Source organism: Rhinolophus sinicus, linkage group LG05 (assembly GCF_036562045.2).
Source record: "Rhinolophus sinicus isolate RSC01 linkage group LG05, ASM3656204v1, whole genome shotgun sequence".
Taxonomy (NCBI): Eukaryota; Metazoa; Chordata; class Mammalia; order Chiroptera; family Rhinolophidae; genus Rhinolophus; species Rhinolophus sinicus.
Window position 1 is genome coordinate 176,577,726 of NC_133755.1, and position 19,818 is coordinate 176,597,543.

Sequence of the window (19,818 nt, forward strand, 5' to 3'; positions counted from 1 at the left end):
CTGACCGGCCATTTGGGAGAGTCTGTAGAAAGTTCATGGGTGGAAAATTTAGAAAAACATGTTTGCATAGTATGAAAAGTAAACTTTAAAAAACTGTGTTGTCACTCCCAGGCCATGGTTTGTGGTTGAAGTGCCAGGGCCAGAAGGTGTGTCAGATTTTAGGAACGTTATGGAACAACTAAGAGAACATTTTTGTTCATTTAATTCTCTAAAGTAGCTGGAGGTTTCCCACGAGCGAATGGCGTGGCCGGGGCTTGTAGCCACGGCGGGTCTGGTGGTGGTCTGCTGACCCCGGCTTGAAACTCTTTGTCCCTTTGAACAAGGGGTCTACCATGTCTATATGACACAGAGGCCCGCAGATGGCAGTCAGCCCTGAGTGTGGCTTCCCCCCAATACCCCCAACTCCCCCCAAGGTTGCGGGCATCCCTCCTCGCCTCTCAGGGCAGCCCCTCTGGGCACAGCTCCCCAAGCCCAGTGTGGGTGTGCTTGGCACCCAGGGGCACAGGGAGTCCCGTGAGGAGCCTCAGAGTTGTGTTCCCAGAGGCCCAGAGTTGAATCCTGACCAAGGATTCAACATTGCTGGATTCAGTGACATCCAGCATTTCTCTGGCGGCTTTGCAGAGCTTCTTGGAGGCGGGGAAGCGGGACGGTAAAATCTGTGGTCTTTTGTGGGAATGGCTGCTGAGAAAGAGCGCAGTTAGTGAATGATGATATTTCGAGAAGATATTTAACTTGCGTTGAGACTGTCATCGCACAGATAAGAAAACCGAAGTCCAGAAAGTTGAGACTTGCCCGAGGAATTCTCAGGATCTAGTCCTGGGTTCTTTCTCTGATACGTGCCACCATATTCATAGGCAGGGCAGGGAGCCAGGCCTCAGCCTGGGAGAGACAAGGAGGCGCGACTGCCATTTATTGAGCACCTACTACGTGCCAGGCCCTGTGTGTGCTAGAGGCTTTCAGTGTGTCCAGGAAGGAGTCCTTGTTCATTTGATTAGCAAGGGCTGGAGGTCCTGTAGGGGGAGCCGCCTACACTCAAGAGACTGAGAGGCTGGGCGCAGTCTTGCTCTGTTTCAGGGGGCCCTTCAGGGCTCTAGGTCCCTCTTAGTGTTTGCCTTTTCTGTGGATGGTGGTGTTGGATGGCAAAGCCGCACTGAGAACCCATCCTTATTCCAGTGCCCATCTTGTTTCATTCTAGGGAATGAAGATTTTCTTCATGGTGGTGGCAGTGGTGTACATTTTATATCTTCTGTTCCTGATAGTGCGGGCCTGTTCTGAGCTGCGTCACATGCCTTATGTAGGTAAGTGCCACTTCACAAAAGCCCAGGGCATGGTGGGTCAGCAGTTAACTTCACGTGGGGGAGGCGTGGCTGGAGGCCACCAAACAAGTGGCATAACTTGGAGGGGAACCCAGGGACTTGACCCATTCCCAGAGGCTGGGGCCACAGCAGGGCTGAGTGGATAACTCTGGGCCATTGGGACAGTGCCCCGGGCCAGCGCTGGCGGGACACCTGTGGGCTGGCAGCCAGCTGGGGCCCTGGGTGCCAGTGTGGCTGTGGGAGCTGCCTGGATGGTTCTGGCATCACACCTTGTGGAGGGGCCAGCCGGGCGGCTTTCCTAGTCCTTGAGTCAGAGCAAGTCACCTAATTTTGTAGGATCCTTTTCCCCAGTCTGTCACAAGTCATAACGGCCATGGCCTCATGGGGACCCTCCTGGACTCTGGGGAGGTGGGACAGTGTTTCCCCTGGGCTTCAGGTAAACACAGGTTTGAAGTCCAGAGGGAAGTGTAGTTTTGTTCAGGGGGGTTTGCTTTACTTTCGTCTGAGATGAGAGGGGGGTTTACTACCAAGGGGGTTTCATGGGGATATTTCTTTCTTTTTCAGATCTCAGGTTAAAATTTTTGACTGCATTGACTTTTGTAGTGCTTGTCATTAGGTAAGAAGACTTTCTTTCTATTTTTTTTTTAAATTTTATTTTATTAAATTTATTGGGGTGACAATTGTTAGTAAAATTACATAGATTTCAGGTGTACAATTCTGTATTACATCATCTATAAATCCCATTGTGTGTTCATCACCCAGAGTCAGTTCTCCTTCCATCACCATATATTCGATCCCCCTTACCCTCATCTCCCACCCCCCACCCCCTTACCCTTTGGCAACCACTAAACTATTGTCTGTGTCTATGAGTTTCTGTTTCTCATTTGTTTGTCTTGTTCTTATGTTGTTTTTGGTTTATATACCACATATCAGTGAAATCACATGGTTCTTTGCTTTTTCTGTCTGACATATTTCACTCAGCATTACACTCTCAAGATCCATCCATGTTGTCACAAATGTTCCTATATCATCTTTTCTTACCGCCGAATAGTATTCCATTGTGTATATATACCACAACTTCTTTATCCATTCATCTATCGAAGGACATTTTGGTTGTTTCCATGTCTTGGCCACCGTAAATAAAGCTGCAGTGAACATTGGAGCACACGTGTCTTTATCTCTAAATGTTTTCAGATTTTTTGGGTAGATACCCAAGAGAGGGATTGCTGGGTCATATGGCAATTCTATTCATAATTTTTTGAGGAACCTCCACACTGCCTTCCATAATGGCTGCACCAGTCTGCATTTCCACCAACAGTGTATGAGGGTTCCTTTTTCTCCACAGCCTCTCCAACACTTGTTACTATTTGTCTTGTTGATGATAGCCATTCTGACTGGGGTGAGGTGATATCTCATTGTGGTTTTGATTTGCATTTCTCTGATGATTAGTGATGTTGAGCATTTTTTCATATGTCTATTTGCCATTTGTATGTCCTCTTTAGAGAAATGTCTCTTCAGGTCCTCTGCCCATTTTTCAGTTGGGTTGTTTGTTTTTTTGTTGTTGAGTTGCATGAGTTCCTTGTATATTCTGGATATTAGCCCCTTATCGGAGGCACTGTTTGCAAAAATCTTCTCCCATTCAGTTGGTGGCCTCTTTATTTTGTAGATGGTTTCTTTTGCTGTGCAGAAGCTTTTAAGTTTCATATAGTCCCATTTGTTTATTTTAGCTTTTACTTTCCTTGCCTTTGGAGTCAAATTCATAAAATGCTCTTTGAACCCAAGGTCCATAAGTTTAGTACCTATGTTTTCTTCTATGCAGTTTATTGTGTCAGGTCTTATGCTTAAGTCTTTGATCCATTTTGAATTAATTTTGGTACATGGTGACAGATAGCAGTCCAGTTTCATTCTTTTGCATGTGGCTTTCCAATTCTGCCAGCACCATTTATTGAAGAGGCTGTCTTTGCTCCATTGTATGTTTTTAGCTTCTTTGTCAAAAATTATCTGTCCATATTTATGTGGTTTTATTTCTGGGTTCTCAGTTCTATTCCATTGGTCTATGTGTCTGTTTTTCTGCCAACACCATGCTGTGTTGATGATTGTAGCCCTGTAATACAAGCCGAAAGACTTTATTTCTTAATGAAGCAAAACCGTGAGTTTTTATGTTATGCTTTTGACTATCTTTTCTCCCCTTTCACGGAGTTAATTGTAGGGAACTTCTGGCCAAATGTGTTCACTAGGTCAGAGAGGGCATGTGGCTTGTTGCACGTGCCCGGGGAGCCGACCTCGTGCATGGGTCACCGGCGTGTGTGACACTTGCTGTGTAGGCGGGGCAGACAGTGGAACTCCTGTCAGAGAACTAGAATGTCGTGTGGGGTCCTGGCACCTGGCGTCCTTTGGATGCTCGAGGACAGGACTGTAAGCAGGAGTTGCTTTTGTTTCCATTCAGTACGACAGATGTCATTCACCTGAATAGGCTGTTGGCCCCCAAGGAGGGGCCTGCGAGAGCCGGGCGCCAGGGCCCCGAGCCAGGAGCTGAGCGCTCCCGGGAAGTTGTCTCTTTGAATGAGTTCCAGATAATTGTTTGGTTGATCATTGTTGGCCTCTTTCTCCTAAAATCCAAATCCAGAGGGAATAAAATCTAGTTATCTGCCTTTCTTTCTTGGTTGTTTGGATGGCAAATAAATGGCCATCAGCCCTTTTCCCTGGTGGGAGTGGACAGGGACTCAGGCTGGCCTCCTAAGTCTGTGCAGAGTGGGACGGCTGCTGTGGGCCTCCGGTGCGTGAGCTCACAGCCCTCTATGGGTCGGATGCCGTGTTCACCGCAGCATGGGAACTCAGATGGACTTCCAAATGATCTTGAGTTTATTCAGCCTCTAAATTCACCTGCAAATAAGTGGTGTGTGTGTTGTACGCAGTCAGTCTCTTCAGTGCTGGGCGCAAATGATGTCTCTGAACTTCTCACACATCCTCACACACTTCATATCCTCTTCCACATACACGTGCGATACACACACGTCCCCCCCCCCACACACACAGAGTAGTAACCTCTCTACAGGCTGTCTTAGAAGTTGTTACACCTTTGTGATTTTTCTTCATGTTCAAAGGGATTCCTTTATTTATGCAGCAGTTACTTAGTGAGTGCCTACCCGGGTGAACAGGCAGACAGGCTCCTCCCTACCAAGTAAATGAATAGCATAAGTGCCATAATGAAAATACAACAGAGAGAGGTGACGATGGCAGATTTGAAGAGGTCACTAAGCAGAGAAGTAGCTGCCCATCTCTCTGAGGTGACATTTGACCTGGGGCCTAAAGAAGGAACCCTGGAAATACCTGGGGCTGGCTCCCCAGGTAGCGGGGACAGCAGGTGGCTCAGCAAGTAGGAGGAACAGCAGTCACAGGAGGTGAGGACATGAGCGAGAGTGGCCGCTGGAGAGGTCAGGTCGGCCTGGAAGCCACTGTCAGGCACAGTGTTATTCTCAGGGACAAGAACCCACTGTGGGGCTTCTGATCTACGTCTATAGTGCGATCTGTCTGGCTGCGTGTGGAGAACGGATCACAGGGAGGGGAGATGAAAGCCTGGGTGCTGGGATGCTGGGGGTGGTTTGAGGAGAACCTGGCTGTGGAGTCCCACATTATCAGAACCTCAGTTATCATATGTCAGAGGCAGGTGTCTAACAGGGCCTGTTGCTGCTGCACCGTGGGAATCTGTGCCGAGCGGGAAAGCAAACTTTCCTCAGGGGAGCTGGTAACTGTCATAGGAGATAGTCTTGAAAACAAACTAAGGGAGTGAGAGATGGGGAGGGAACGTGCCACGGGGGTGCTTCCGGGCCCCGACGCGACACAGACATGGCCCAGTCAGCGTCAGCTGAGTGTGTCCCTGCTGTCAGCCCTCCTGGGTCTGAGACCAAATGCCTGGCGGCAAGCTGTACGTGCACGTGCTGTGTGTGGACAAGTTTCGTGCAGAAATAATAGATGCTAGGCTATAATTGTTAACAGGGTGAATATAACAACTTATATGAAGCTGGTGCCATTTCTTCATATATTTTACATATTTTCCTTTTGTTTTCCCCCCAGCATCGTCATCCTTTATTTAAGGTTCGGAGCACAAGTATTACAAGACAATTTTGTAGCTGAACTGTCAACTCACTATCAGAATTATATCCTTCTCATGGGAAGACATCAGGCTTCAGGAATGCACGCTAGATGTGTGTTTGCATGTTAGGTTAGGAACTGCAAGAAGAGGCAGGGCCCCTCCTCATGGCTGGTGCTGCAGAGCCCCTGGGGGCCCACGTGGGCCTGTCTGTGGAGAGGGGTGCTCACACTGGCCCCACTCTGGCCCTGGGAAGTGCTGTTCCTCCGTGGGCAGCGCTCAGTCTCCCAGGGTGAACCCGGGTCACTAACCAGGTGGATTCGAGCCCAGGGACCCCAGTGCCAGCGGCTGCTGTCGGCCTCTCACCGTCACCCAGGTACATCCAGCTACAGTGTCCACAGGGCTGTGGTGGCCGGGGCAGCTGAAGCCTGTGTCTCCAGGAAGTGTCTGTAAAACAGTGGGCCCTCCTTCAGTTCCTGCCTGGGCGCCTGCGGCCCGGGGGCAGGCGGGGTGCCTCCCTAGTAAACGCCTTTTTCAAATGTGTGACAGGCTGTGGGCTTGCCACTCCCCTGCCAGTGACGGCACCCATCGGGGGCGCCGTGGGCGTCGGTCCTTTCCATCGCTGGCTCTTTCCTCAGGGCCTCTTGCAGCCTGTGCTTTAATGTATGATTTTTTAAATTTCCGTGACTGAATTTCACACTAAACTTTCATCAGACTCTCACAGGGGTCTGTAATCCAGACAGGGTTAAGAGCAAGTGGTCTGAGGGTCTGTTTCCATTCTTCATACCATGCTTGTGGTCTTCCATGTCGTGTGGTCTTCCTGCCCTTTGCTTGATCATGTCCGGTCCCGCCCCCTCGAGATGTTGCCTGGATAGGAGAAAGCACGGCTCTCCTGTCACTTGCAGGTGACCTGACAGGCTGTGGTGACCTCTGGCCGTGGGATGCCTGTGGTGTCCTGAGCTCTGGGTTCGGAGCCCCGAGGTCCTCATTGCGATTGACAATAAAAGGGGCAAGTGCTGCTGGTTAGAAGCAGCAGCCAGGCTGAAAGTACAGACGCCGACTGGTATGTCCGAGTGTGGACGTTCTGGGCCTGCTTATGTCCCTTGACCAGTGTCACCAGCTGAATTCTTGTCTTTCTACGGCTTGTTGAACTTTTACCTCTACACGATGGCCTTTGTGTACTCTCCATCGAAGAACGCCCTGTACGGTAAGCCGCCCTGGGCTCCGGGTTGCTGGCCACACGCTTCCGCAGAAGTTCGGGGCCCCCACCTCCACGGGTTTCCCATTAGGGCTGGGTGCCATGGCTCACAGTGCCTTCTTTCTACAGAGAGACATAGGGACCTCTAAGTGGCGAGCTCTGAGTTTTAGTTAGAACGCAGCGTGCAGGATGGAAACGTTTCGGCAGTGGGTTCTAGCACAAGCGTTACAACCATCAGCCATATGAAATAAAGTCTGTTGCGTACTGGTACCATGACCACTCAAAAGAAAACCAGAATGCAAAGTCCTCCCCCCAAAACAGCCCTGTCACACAGGACGTGAACAGGACAACATCCTGGGACCTGGGCGTTTATGCCGCGTGAGTTCTCAGAGCACCTTCGTGAAGTGTCTCACTTGAGCTTCACAGCAGCTTTATGACAAAGATACAGCTACTCCCATTTATAGGTGAAGACACTTAGACCAGGCGGCATGCAGGGTGGGCAGATCAGCCCCCGCCGGTTTCCTCCCGCTCCCTGGGTGCACCCAGGAGACGTACCCGGGAGGCAACTCCGTCCTGGGCTCCTCCAGCTGCTCCCACACCGTCTTCACAGCCGCCAGCCAAGCAGCGATGCTGCCCCGGCGGGTACAGGAAAAAACATGCTCAGGAGACAGAATGATGTGTTGAGATCACACAGATACTAACTAGTGGGAACTAGGATTGGAATCCGCTCTTTCCGACTCGTAGCCTCATTCTAGGACAGGCTGATAACGTAAAACATGCTTTGCCTGGTTTTCAGAGTCGCAGCTGAAAGACAACCCTGCATTCTCCATGCTGAATGACTCCGACGACGATGTCATCTACGGGTGAGTCCCGTCTCTGGGAGGCTGTCCTTGGTGAGCATCAGCCTGGCTTTGCGTGTTTACTGAACAGGTGGTAATCATGCTAACCAGGTGTTGTAGCACTGCTTTCCCCGGGGAGTGTCAGGATTCCGTGGTCTTCTGTCCTCAGTATTCAGGCTTCCGCTGAGTGGTATTCTCTTTTGCTGAGCACCGCTAGGGAATGGTGACCACAGGGAGGACAGTTCTTCCTGGATGACAGGCCCTGGTGATGGATGGGGGATGAGGAGTGGGCACTGTCGGTTGGTGACAGAAACTAAGAGAGCAAAGCTGTGAGATGAGTTCTTGTTAGAAGGGAGTGTTAGTGTGGAGGAGAAAAGTCAAGAGCTGTCCAAAGCAGACTGGTATCAAACGTCGTCTCTTTTATAACAGGAGTGACTATGAAGAAATGCCCCTGCAGAACGGCCAAGCCATTCGGGCCCAGTACAAGGAGGGGTCTGAGAGCGACTGAGCTGTCGCGACATGGCCAGGAGCCTGCTCTCCTGCAGCGACCGTCCTGGATGCAGACTTGTCTTAAAAGCAGACACTTCCTGGTCTTTATTTGTTTACATATTTTTAAAGGAAAACCAAAACCGAGGACAAATTTAAATGTTGGGCCAAATTTATTGTTAGAGTGGCTATATTTATTTAGGAAGAAAGGTGATGATAAAAAAATTAAACAGCCAAATCCTTTTTCAAAGGTTACAGATGAGAGCGAGCTTGTTTTCAGTGGTGAGGAGGAAATGGCTCCTGTTTGTAGTAGAGAATTATGTACTTATTTCAAAAATTATTTACAGATTCCACGTTCATGGTAATCTTTTGAGTCAGGTCCACCGCGTGGCAGCGTTCCTCTTCTCTGTCCCCTGCGCCATGGTACCGCGACTCTCAACTCCGAGGGAAGCCTGTTTCTGTGGCTGCGTCACCAGGGCTGTCCTTCCCCCTGAGTGGCCTGTGCTCTAGATAATCAAGCACCTTAAGTGACTGGTTTTGCGTGTTTACTGAACAGGTGGTAATCATGCTAACCAGGTCACAGCATTGCTTTCCCCTAGGAGTGTCATGATTCCATGGTCTTGTTTCCTCATTACTGAGGCATCCACTGAGTGGTATTCTTTTTTGCTGAGCACCGCTAGGGAATGGTGACCACAGGAAGGACAGTGTGAAATGTGGCAGTCATGGCTCAGTAGGGAAACTGGGGGTGACAGGTTCTAACCACTCCCCACAAAGCAGGACTAGTGTGTGGAGTTCTGAGGAGGGTTTGACAGGTTCCCAAGGAAAGGCCTTGTGAGATAACTGACAAGCTGCCAGCTCCAGTGGGAAGGGTCTTGCTGCCAGTTTTCCAATTACGTACCTGACTATGGATGGGTGACCCTATGGTTGGGGCGGAGAAGAAGGTATCCATTAAATTCCAGTGCGCAGTTATTTCTGCAGCTCTGCTCAAGACGATACCCCACCGAGCTTTATTTTTTTAAATGAAAGCTAAACAAGTGATTGGTATCATACTATAGATTCTTTATTGCCAAACAGTTTTTCAGTTTCTCATTTGGAAACTAGGTAAAAGAAAGTAAAACATTCTAGATGGTTTATGGAAGAGCATCTGTGGGTAGAAGTGTCTCACAAGCTGGTCCGGTGAGCAGGTGAGCAGGTGAGCGGGCGGCTCTTTGGAAGTCACGTCTGGAGCTGCGGGATGGTGGCCTCACAGCAGCTCTGGACACTGCAGTCCTGTCACTGGGGAGTCTGGTACGGTCCCACCTTTGCTCCTCCTGTGCCCGGCTGTCTCTCTCGTGAACTGTTCCCATATAATCATTGCAGACATCCTGACTGCTGCCCTCTTGGGATTGTTCTGCTCTGCAAACAGGACCTACGTGTTCTTCATCTATGCATTACCTCTCAAATTACCATTCACAACTCAAAATTATATTCTGCGTTACCTAGTGCTAGGACCTTACCCAGGTTCATGAGAAACTACTCATTATGACTTCATACCTTTCTTTTTTTTAATTTAATAACATACCTTTAATGGGGATTCCATTTGCTTTTAGAACCCTGTAAATATGAATGTTTGAATTAAAACAGCTATCATTACAAGGGTAATTCAGGTTTACATGGTTTTTACATTTGCAATGGTGTGATTACTCTTTTTGATTCTGTGTACTTAGGAGGTATTGAAAAAAATTGCTACAAAATTTTACAAATTCTATTGAGACTATAAATAATTTTATGTAAATTGACAAAAACTTGTGCTGATTAATGTATTCTATTATAGTATGTGATATAGTTTACGTTTTAATCATTATAAAATACGTGTCCATAATTCAGAATGCTGTTATTTATCAGTAAATGTAAAATATTTGAGGCATTTAGCCATACCCCTTAGAACTTTTTAAAAACTTGTCTTTGTCCTATAGTGTAATTATAAACTGATGATGTCTTTATCTATTGATTCATCATGGCATCAAGTCAAGGAAATGAAACATATAGGAGTATTTATTTACTTTTTGTAACTAAATTGGAAACAAGAAAAAATTAACAGAAGTACTTAAGGGAAAATGGTTATTAAATCATGCATTTTCAATCTCTCTTCCTGGTGTATCATATATATCAACGTATTACATACTCCATGTAAAATTTTGCTTCAAGTATATTTTTGCATGTATTATATGTGCTTTAGGTATTAGGTTAAAACATTAAAGTCCGCCAGAAACTTCAAACAGTAGCAAGAAAAAAATTTTTTTTTGGAGAGCATCAAAGTTTTGCAAACTTGAATTATGAATTCAAAGGGCTGACTTTAGTTCTTCCAAGGTAACAGCTTGACTAACACCATCTTTGGGATAATTTTTTATATGGTGCAGTCTCGGGGAACCTGGATGGTGACCATAGGCATTAAGTTTCCCCAGGGAGAGCTTCATTATCCATGTGGATAATAGGTCCGCTTGATTTATTATTAAATCATTACAGCAGTGAAGTGCGGTTTCTCTCTCTGAAGCCCCATTTGAAAAGCTAGAGAAGGAATTATATAAAATATATTTAAGTTTGTAAGATTGTTCCTGTACATAATTAGATTGCAATAAATTTAAATACATTATGTAAACCCAACCCACTAAATTGGCCGATTACAAGACAAATGTCACCAGCCCTGAACTATTTACTGAAGGTAGTTATGTTAAATAGATTATGATGTGGTGACTTACTTCCGGGAATCCTTTTCATAGGGAAAAACACAGAATCTCATAGAAGGGATGATTAAACGGGATATCTAGTGAGGACCAGACTTAAAACACTGAAGTATACTTATGTGCTTTGAGGGTTTTAGAAACCAGTTGCCTTAGAGGTTAGACTTTTGAGAAAAAATCTTTTCCCCAGGCCAAAGGGAAGTTGCTTTAGTCTGTGACATCTTGTTATCCTGTTTATCTTGATTTCACATATTTTAGATATACTGATAACTATAATACCGTATTATGAAAGAGGATTTTCTGCTAATGAAAACTGCCTTTTTACAGAAAGACTGTAAATATTTGTACAAAAAGACTACACTTTAAGCTCAAAGGGAAAGATGCAGCTGTGTATTGATGGTGGGACTGTGCCAGTAAGCACAGCACCCATTGCTGAGTGAGCCCAGTCATCAATCGCAAGTGAGTGTTTGTTTGTGGCAAATTACATGTAGGGAGTGGCTTCATTCTGAGCCCACCTCTCTGGTAAATGGTAATAAATTTTTAATATTCGATCCTTATTTATGAGTTGCTGATTTGTTTGCTCTTTGCTTGTGGAATTAATTTGACCATTTAGAGCTGAGCGCGTTAGGGTCAAGAGCAGGGCTTTCTTCAGTCCAGCAGGCGGACATGGAAGTGTGTCTTCATTATCAGGTTAACTGGCCCCGGACGAGCACGAAAGTGAAGACGAGGTAGGTCACAAGGCCAGGGTTTGGGGTCCACCTCCCCATTTACTTTGCTGTGACTTTAAATCAATCAGATAACCTCCAAACACGATTCCTGATTTATAAATAATGATGTAATTGTTACAGACACAAAGCAAAAGATTGTAAAAGCATCTTGCAAGCTCTGAAGTACTAAAACTTTTTTTGTGTGTGATTGCTACTGAAAAATAGAGAACATGGAGGGAGAAGTTGTAGTGCTGCCGATTTGGGCCAAGTGTGTGAGTTTGAGCTCTCTGGCTGAAGGAACAGAAACCAGCTTGTCACTTCCCACAGCTTAGGTCCAGAAGAGGGCACCTTTAGAATGAAGGGTGTGAGGCCCGGGGCAGACAGAACTCTAACCAGAACACAGCAAAGCTGTCAGCCCCTGGTCCCTCAGGGGATGTCAGCAGATCACTGTACTGGAGGGGACCTAAGCCCAACTGCAAGTTTCTCTTTTATTTCCTACAGTACAACAGATTCTGAAGGCGCTAATAAAAGGAAGAATGCATTTGTGATACTATTTAGACTATAAAGAAAAACACAAACTTTAAATTGGAATAATTTATTCTAACAAAAGTACAAAGTATGGAAAATTAGTGTACTTGAATCGTTTCAGACAGTAAAGAAAGTATCACGCTAGCAGATTTCTGTTTTTAGCACCTTTGAACAGAAACATTCAGAGTGAAGACAAGAGGCGTCCAGGCTTCTGACTGACCACCTACGATGGACGATTCCTCTGACTTAGGGGTGCAGCGCACAGAACAGTGCAGTCGGCTAGGTTATTCTCTACATTTTGAGAGTGCAACAAAGGACGCTTAAAGAGAATGACAAAGGAGTTCACTGAATTCATGGTTGGTGGTTAGAAGACGGAAGAGAGGTGTTGAGACAAAGGAGAAAGACGGCGGGCGGATGCGGAGCTCAAATGGACAGTCCGAAGGCGCTGACGATGCAGTACATGGTCTTGTTCTCCCATCGCACAGTGCAGCTCCCTGTGGGGCGAGGCAGAGGGCGCGGAAGTGAGGGAAACGGCGAGAGACTGCTTTCTCACAGTAAGGCCAAAACACTCAAGGACTTACCTCTTCCGGTACATAAATAAAGAAGGCTGGCAAATCGCCTCTATAAAATGTTTTAAAAGGTGACTCTAATAAACATGCATTCAAAGACACGAAACATCCAAGAACACAGTTCATAAAATAGTGCTTTGGATCAGCGAGATCTCAGCAGGGTCCAAGAAGGCAGCGCCCAACCTTCAGGAAAATGCCCGTGACAGACTTTCACCAAATGAATGAAAACCATACCGTCAGTAGAGCTGTCCCAGAAGCAAGAACTTGCCGTGTGTAATCCTGCTCCGTTCTTCTGCATAATTACACAGGTCACTTCAATTAAAACAAACTTTTATTAGAGAAACCTATTTGGAAACACAAATCCTTTTGCCCACTTTTAGCACATGTTTGTCGATCATGTGGTTGACACTCATGATAAAAATTAACAGTGGTAGACTGCCTGGTCCTACAACAGGGACGCACCTCACAGGTCCTTTCCTCCCCCACACACTAGTCCTACAGGCATCTGACCTGAAAAGCTGTGAAATCCTATGGCATGCCCTGTAACTGTCCCGGCAGCCAAACAGGCCAGTTTATGACATTATGACCTAAAATAAAATAATGTGCACACAGAGTGACACACGTCTACAGAGAACTTTGGGGTGGGCACCACACTGCAACACTCGCTGTCTTCTGACACCAGACCGGCCTCTGACCGTATTTAAAGAACCACCACCAGTGTACACGAGAAGCAAGACCCCCTTACCGATGTATTTAAATGGTTTTCCCAGCTTGGTGAGTTGGCTTAAAGTCTGTTCTACTACGTTTGTGGTCCACTGATTCACTTTGCTGTGCTGGTAGGTGTTGCCACCAATTGCACTTTCAATGGCCTAGAAGACAAAGCAGAGGGTCCCCGTCAGCAGAATGTACCGACCACCTTCCATTAGGTACTGAAGTCCATCACCCTAAGAACTGCTGAAATACAACCTGCATAAAATGTAAGCTCGTATCCACTAGGACTCCTTTGCAAATACACCTTTTGTCTGACAGTGTCATAGTTAAATAAGTTTTATGTTTGTTTTTAAGAACCTGGAATTATATAGGGTCTGTCAAAAATTTTAAACATTTTGACTGAATTTAATGTTCACTGTTGCTATCAGTACCTGGAAATAAGCGACCTTTTTCCTATGACGCTAGAAAATATTCTGTTTGCCTATTCCCTTCTTAAAAGTATAGTAGACACAGGAATCGTTATCAATTTATTCATGTACAAACCTATCCAAATAATCATGTATTCATAAATGCTTCCTTTATCCAGCATTTTCTGGGAATGTTACCATGTAAGTGCATTTTTCAGGTAACTAAAGGACAGCCCTGTGTATCCCACAACTTATTTTAAGTTTATGGTGAATTTTTGTATTACGAAATTCCTTATCTCCTTTTTTTTGTGCTATATCTTGGGGAGGGCTCACACTGTACGCTTCAAGGCTCATTCAGGAAAACACATGGTTCCTTGCCCCACTCTTGCTCAAGTTTATAGTTCCCATTTCATGATTTTCTGGGCCTTTTGGGCTGATGCCAGCCAGCATGCCCGCTTCTACCAGCTCTCCTCTCTACCCCTTTTCTATCAAGTGCGGGAAACCAGAAAACTGAGTTTTTATGATAGTTAAGACCTAAAATAAAAACATTCAGTGCGCACCAAGTTCTGTCTGGAGGCATGCAGTCACAAAAATGGTCCCAGGACCTGAGCTGTGCACATGGTGACAGATTAAGGGCTACTGTGATCTTGCTTTTGAGGAACAAAAAGCTACCTAGTCACACCCTGATTTCTACCTAGAGAAACTCCTATTTATCCTAGAATTCTAAGTGACCTACATTAGACACATCATCTGGCATCCTCCTCCCGTCTAAACCCCCGTCCAATGTCACTGCTCCTTCTCATTCTCTGCCATATCCTCCCTCCCCAGCTCGGAGCATAAACAGGCTGGGGGCAGAGAGGCCCTGGTTTAATGGGACCAGGTTGTTACTAGATCTGTGCTCCGGCTAAACCTCTACCTCTGAGGACTGTCCATACACACTTTGGGAGTCACTGTTTTTCAGGAAGGGAGGAAATCTCCAATTTTGGATGCACCCAAATTTACTACTACCCAATACTTACAATAGCTCGAGTACACAGTTAACCTGTCACCAGGGACAAAAAAATCTATGGAGGCGGGTGATCAAGAGAAAGTAACCTGCAATGTTACCTCCTGCTCCCAGGGAGACTGGCCAAGCCTACCTTCAACTGTACTTGCCGCCTGGTAACCAAGTCAAGGCTAACACAGAAAACAAGTGAGGCCAAAGGATACTTTGTAACCAACTCCACCTCCCACAGTTGCAGTATAATTCACCCACCTTCCTGCTGCCCCCCCCACCCCTTCTGCAAAAACATTGTATTTAGAAAAAGATGAAAGGCAAACTGCTACAAATCCTGCAAAGCAACTAGAAAATCATGCCTGATGTTGAATAATGCATATGGTAGAAAACATGTTGCTCTTTATGTTCACAAGAACACGTTGTGGTTCTTTAGCACTGTGGCAGTAGTCAATAATTTATAATGATTATATCAGAGTAAATTCCAAATCACACACGTCACCTCACATGGTAATATTAAACTTAGATCACTAATGACTTTCTTTTAGCCAATGGCTTCACTATCTGCTCAATTTACATAAGGAAGGGCCGCTGGCTGGGAAAACCTTTCCAGCCTTCTTCCTGCCCTGGCTGCCCAGCTCTCTGCACTCCTCCAGCCACCCCACCCCCTTCCATTCAGGCCCTCAAACGCCCCACACACACCTTGCCACACTCCCCACATGTCCCCAACCTGGACCATTTGGCCCCCTCCTCCCTGAGTTAATGCTACTCCTACTCTCCAGATTCCAGCTCTGAACTCACTGGGCTGGTCATGTCCCTGGAAGCACCACCTACTGTGGCAGTGACCACACAGGGATGGGAACTTATGTTCCAGCGTGATTATTTGATAAATGTATGCCTTCCCTGCCCCCACACTGTAAATTCCTTGAGGGTTAGTCCCCTGCATGCCCCCTCGACCTGAATTTTTTAAATAAATGAAAAATAACCGTTTTCGTCTCCCACTCATCATCTAAGGGAAATACTGTGGTCAATAATGATAAAGTGGGTAATTTTAGAAAGAAAAACAAAGAAACAAATAAGCCCCAACTGGATCACTAGGTCGTGTAAGCTGTTCAATTTTTAATATTCACTTTCTTCATTAAACACTGGAAACATATTATAACCATGAATCTTTTATGCTAACAGATTATCAATTCAAGCCTTAGTAAGATTTAATAATGCTAATATATAAAATTTCCTGTCTGATTTAAAATATATAATTTACGTAATATGGAAGTAAATCTTATCTAGATACTCACTAAAGTACCGTGTTTCCCCAAAAATAAGACCTAGCTGGACCATCAGCTCTAATGCATCTTTTGGAGCAAAAATTAATATCAGACCAGGTCTTATTTCACTATAATATAAGACCGGGTCTTTATAATTAATATAATAAATTAATATAATTAATATAATACCGGGTCTTAATTTTTGCTCCAAAAGATGCATTAGAGCTGACTGTCCGGCTAGGTCTTATTTTTGGGGAAACAGAGTAGCAACTGTTAATTTGAAATGCCAAAACACACAGGCTTAGTTGAAACAATTCCAATACAGTATTGAAAACCATTATTTTCACTCATATAAGCCATTAATCAAACATTTAAAAAGCAGGATTTCTCCTCTTACCTCTTTTACAATGTTGCTCACTTCGTCAACAACAAAAGCAGTCTGTAAGAAAGAAAATGAGTTAATGAGTTGATTTAATAGATTCATATCCACTGCAGCCTTGATTAATGCAAATTTAGGTAATGAACATACTTTCTCAGAAGTAATCTAACCAGACCGTTCATTTCACTGAGGAAAACATTACAGAGACTCAGCAGCAGTTAAGTGGCTGAGGATCAGAGGGGGGAGGCCATCAGGAGACTAGAATACATGTATTTATCATTTAAGTTTGTTTTGTTTTTAATCCTGCCTTGATCTGAAAGACTAACTTCACTTTAAACTAGAATTTCTCTCTCCGTCCATTTCAACTGGCCGCTGGGATCGTTAACAAATACAGAAGTTTAATGAGTTACCTGTCTTTTGTATAACTTAACTGACACTTTCCCTGATGTAAGCTGATTAAGAGCCTTGAAACTTAAGATGTTTTGAGGTTTTTTCTTTGTCACTGCTGTCCTACTTTGGGACTACACTGCCCGCTGCCAGCATCGCCGTTCTCCGCCAGTGTGTCAGGATGAGGTGGAACGTAGGCTGCCAGTGATAATCTAGTGCCAGGAGTTTATAAATGATTTTTTACATGAGGTACATATGAATGGGTACAAAGTTTTGTCTGAGTCCTGGAACAGTACTTAGCTCTGGACATGCCCTCAGGCATATGTGCATCCTGGGGGAATAAAGGCCAAAAGCCCCGCTCTTGGCAATGAGTTTTCCTCCCTGCGTGGCTGCTGACCACTGTGGCCCACTTCTAGCAATGTGCTTTTCTTTCCAGGAGCATCAAGAGCTCGCTGCCTGAAGCCCTCTCACTTGCTGTACTCAGAAGTCATACTCGGAGACAAAGCCAATTCACCAAGTTAATGAAATTTTGCAGTATGTTAGAGATTAAATTATTTCTTGAATTTTAAGGATCCTTCCAAGGGGCTTCAATGATCCTAAGCCATACAGGGAAGTCCCTGTATAACTTTCTCTGTGGTGAAAATATGAAAAAGCTTGAGGGGCATTTCAATGGATTTTTTCAGTGGTAAGTAGAACAGGTGTACAGAATCCACTGGGCAGTTTCAACTTCTACTGGAAAGAGGAACAATGGGTTGACAGTAGTTAGGAAGGTCCAGGTATCTACATGAAGTTAGACGATACGCAGAAAAGGCTTAGTTCAGAGATTGTTAGGAATGGCATGGATTAGTAAATAACTAAGTCATGCCTACTAGAAAGAAGAGAGTCATGGTCTCATCCTTGCAAGGCTTTATCTTGTATAAATCACAGATCACTCTATTCAGCTCCTTCATTTCACAGAGATGCAAGCGAAATCTGGAATAATGAAGTCACCTGGCCAACTCATTGGTGAGAGCCAGAATTGGAATGCAGAGTATTAGAATGCTGGTATTAAGGGCTTTCTCTCACACTGCCATTTGCCTTTTTAAAGTGTTACTCAGTATTCCTGTAATACAAGCCATTTTCCAGTATTACCAGTTAATAGTTTACAGGGGCAAGTTTTCCCTTTGCTATTCTAATACTTATTCACTAGGTTGCTACCAGCATTCACACACTGATGATTGACACCGCCACAGGAAAGTTTGTGCCAGTTAAGAAATCAAATCAAAACTGAAACTCTAGGGTCAGTCCTTAAGCCTTAGATTTTTCTTCCCCTTGAAACATAACTGCTTAAACTAAATTTCAAAAATGGAAATATCAAACCTTAATAATCTGTATTTTCATAGGACTCAATTTATTTGAATCCCAACAAGAATTATTTAGCAAGAAGAAAAGGGGCAAGCATCCATCAGCTATATTTCCTGAATGCTTCTTAGCTTGAAGGAAAGCCATTTTCACAACACACCATTACAATGCATGTCTTCTGCTTGGCAAATAATTATATGCTTTACCCTGCTTCTTCATTGAGGCAATAAAGAGATGATTTTCCCCGCCCGCAAACAGAAACTATCTTCCTGACGTCTCAAACTGAACTGACATGTAAGTGATGGCTGTCACTGTGGGAGTGAGCATGACACTGAAGAACAAGGTGTGGAACGGAAGACAAAGGCAGCTTCTCCTATTGTGCATATCTGCATTTTGCAGACAGCCTGGGCATCAAATCTGTGCCTGAAGGGACTTGAGAGATGTGACTGTCCGTGCGTGTCACGAGTGCATGTCACTGGAGTCTTGCATTAAAATACTAGCAGACGCACAAGCAGTTTTCGGTCTTCCCCACCCCTGGACGTGGAACACCTTCTTCAGGGTGGGGGTCCGCATCCGTGAGTAAACAGAGCCAGTGACATCACTCTGGGGACCCCGCCGGCGTGGGCCAGGGACGGGGCTGGGGAGCGGAGCTGGGGGTGCGGTGGGGCAGCGTGGAGCGGGCCGAGGATGAAGTCGGCGCGCGGCGGACCCGGGGCGCAGTGTGGCCAGGGGTGCGGTGGGTGGCCGGAAGCGGGGGGCTGGCTGGGCGCACAGGGGCGCCGGGGGTTCGGAGCGCACCCGGGACTCGGCCGGCGAGGAGCGGGGTCCAGGGCGCCGCGGGGGTGCTGCGGACCCCGCCGCAGGAACCCCGGGGCGCTCGCCGCCGCGCGGGAGCCTCCTTCTCGCCCCGCCCCTCGGGCAAGGTGACGACGCCCGGAGCAGGCCGGGCCGGGGTCACCGCGAAGCGTTCGGCAGGGCGCTGGCGCCGTCAGCTTGCGCAGGACAGGGCTGCCGCCCATGTCCAGACGCGACCCGAGTGCCCACACACGCCGTCGGCTGCGGACTCCCGCCCAAGCCCGCGGCTCCCGGCCGCCACCCTTCCCGTCGCCGTCCCGGCAGTTACCTCTTCCGCAGACTGGTAGTCTTCCATCTTTCCTCCCGCGCGTCGCCTCCGCCTCCCTGAGTAGAGCGCACTGCGCCGGCGCTGCGAGGGCCCGCCCCTCGTGCTCGCGCCCCGCCCCTCGTGCTCGCGCCCGGCCCGGCCCCGCCCTCCCCTAGGGCCCCGCCCGCGCCTGCTCTAGGGCCCCGCCCTCCCCCTGGTGCTTCGGTTGCCCAGGCCCGCCCCTCGGGGACTCGGGATTATCCCCTCCTTCCGTCCATCCCGAGGTGGTGGTTTCCGTGGGAACCCGCCTGTGTAGCCTGGCAGCTGACTAGACCGCAGCAACTAAAACAAAACAAACGTACAAAGCCAGTCCGGGAAGGAAGAGTCGTCCCGCCCCCTTCCTCCCGTCTGTACTGTACTGTGTGGATGAACGTTCAGACAGGCTTGGACACCTAGTAACAGACTGTAACGTGACTTCCAAACGTGATGGGCAGCGTGAGATATTGGTTACAGTCCCCCTGGAGATCCAGGGTTAGGAAACTTGAGCTCTGATGGAAACTTTCCTTTGGTGAGGCAAGTTTTCCATATAAATAAGATTTTTATCTTTTTAATCTTGAACACCATTTAAAAAACATTTCGCGTGGAAAAATTTGTAAAACGCTGCACACTTCCTAGTTACCCTAACCAGAATGACCTACACACACACCTGACTTGTATACAGGGGTCTTTATGAAAGTTAGTAATCGCACAGGGCTCTGGTGCAGTGTTTTCCAAGC

The 19,818-nt window shown here is 46.5% G+C and overlaps 2 protein-coding genes across 8 annotated transcripts in view; one reads left to right on the forward strand and one right to left on the reverse strand.

Annotated features, from left to right (window-relative positions):
- Nucleotides 1-11,206, forward strand: part of TMEM181 (transmembrane protein 181) — a 63,309-nt gene extending 52,103 nt beyond the window's left edge. For all 6 annotated transcript variants that reach the window (XM_074333763.1, XM_019749187.2, XM_074333766.1 and 3 more), the window contains 6 exons: nucleotides 1,196-1,298; nucleotides 1,881-1,932; nucleotides 5,391-5,473; nucleotides 6,524-6,613; nucleotides 7,401-7,467; nucleotides 7,873-11,206. In XM_074333763.1, the coding sequence (XP_074189864.1) occupies nucleotides 1,196-1,298; nucleotides 1,881-1,932; nucleotides 5,391-5,473; nucleotides 6,524-6,613; nucleotides 7,401-7,467; nucleotides 7,873-7,951 (474 nt within the window). In that variant the 3' untranslated portion in view covers nucleotides 7,952-11,206. The remainder of the gene's footprint in view (nucleotides 1-1,195; nucleotides 1,299-1,880; nucleotides 1,933-5,390; nucleotides 5,474-6,523; nucleotides 6,614-7,400; nucleotides 7,468-7,872) is intronic.
- A 729-nt stretch (nucleotides 11,207-11,935) lies between these two features.
- On the reverse strand, nucleotides 11,936-19,179 carry DYNLT1 (dynein light chain Tctex-type 1). Of its 2 annotated transcripts, XM_019749440.2 has the most exons (5): nucleotides 19,064-19,179; nucleotides 16,231-16,272; nucleotides 13,199-13,322; nucleotides 12,688-12,765; nucleotides 11,936-12,378 (listed from the first exon to the last, which is right to left on the reverse strand). In XM_019749440.2, the coding sequence occupies exons 1-5, from the start codon at nucleotides 19,088-19,090 to the stop codon at nucleotides 12,308-12,310; spliced, it is 342 nt and encodes a 113-aa protein (XP_019604999.1). In that variant the 5' UTR covers nucleotides 19,091-19,179; the 3' UTR covers nucleotides 11,936-12,307. The 2 variants fall into 2 exon arrangements, with proteins under 2 accessions (XP_019604999.1, XP_019605005.1); XM_019749446.2 differs by lacking the exon at nucleotides 11,936-12,378 and having other exon boundaries at nucleotides 12,690-12,745.
- Nucleotides 19,180-19,818: the final 639 nt, after the last annotated feature.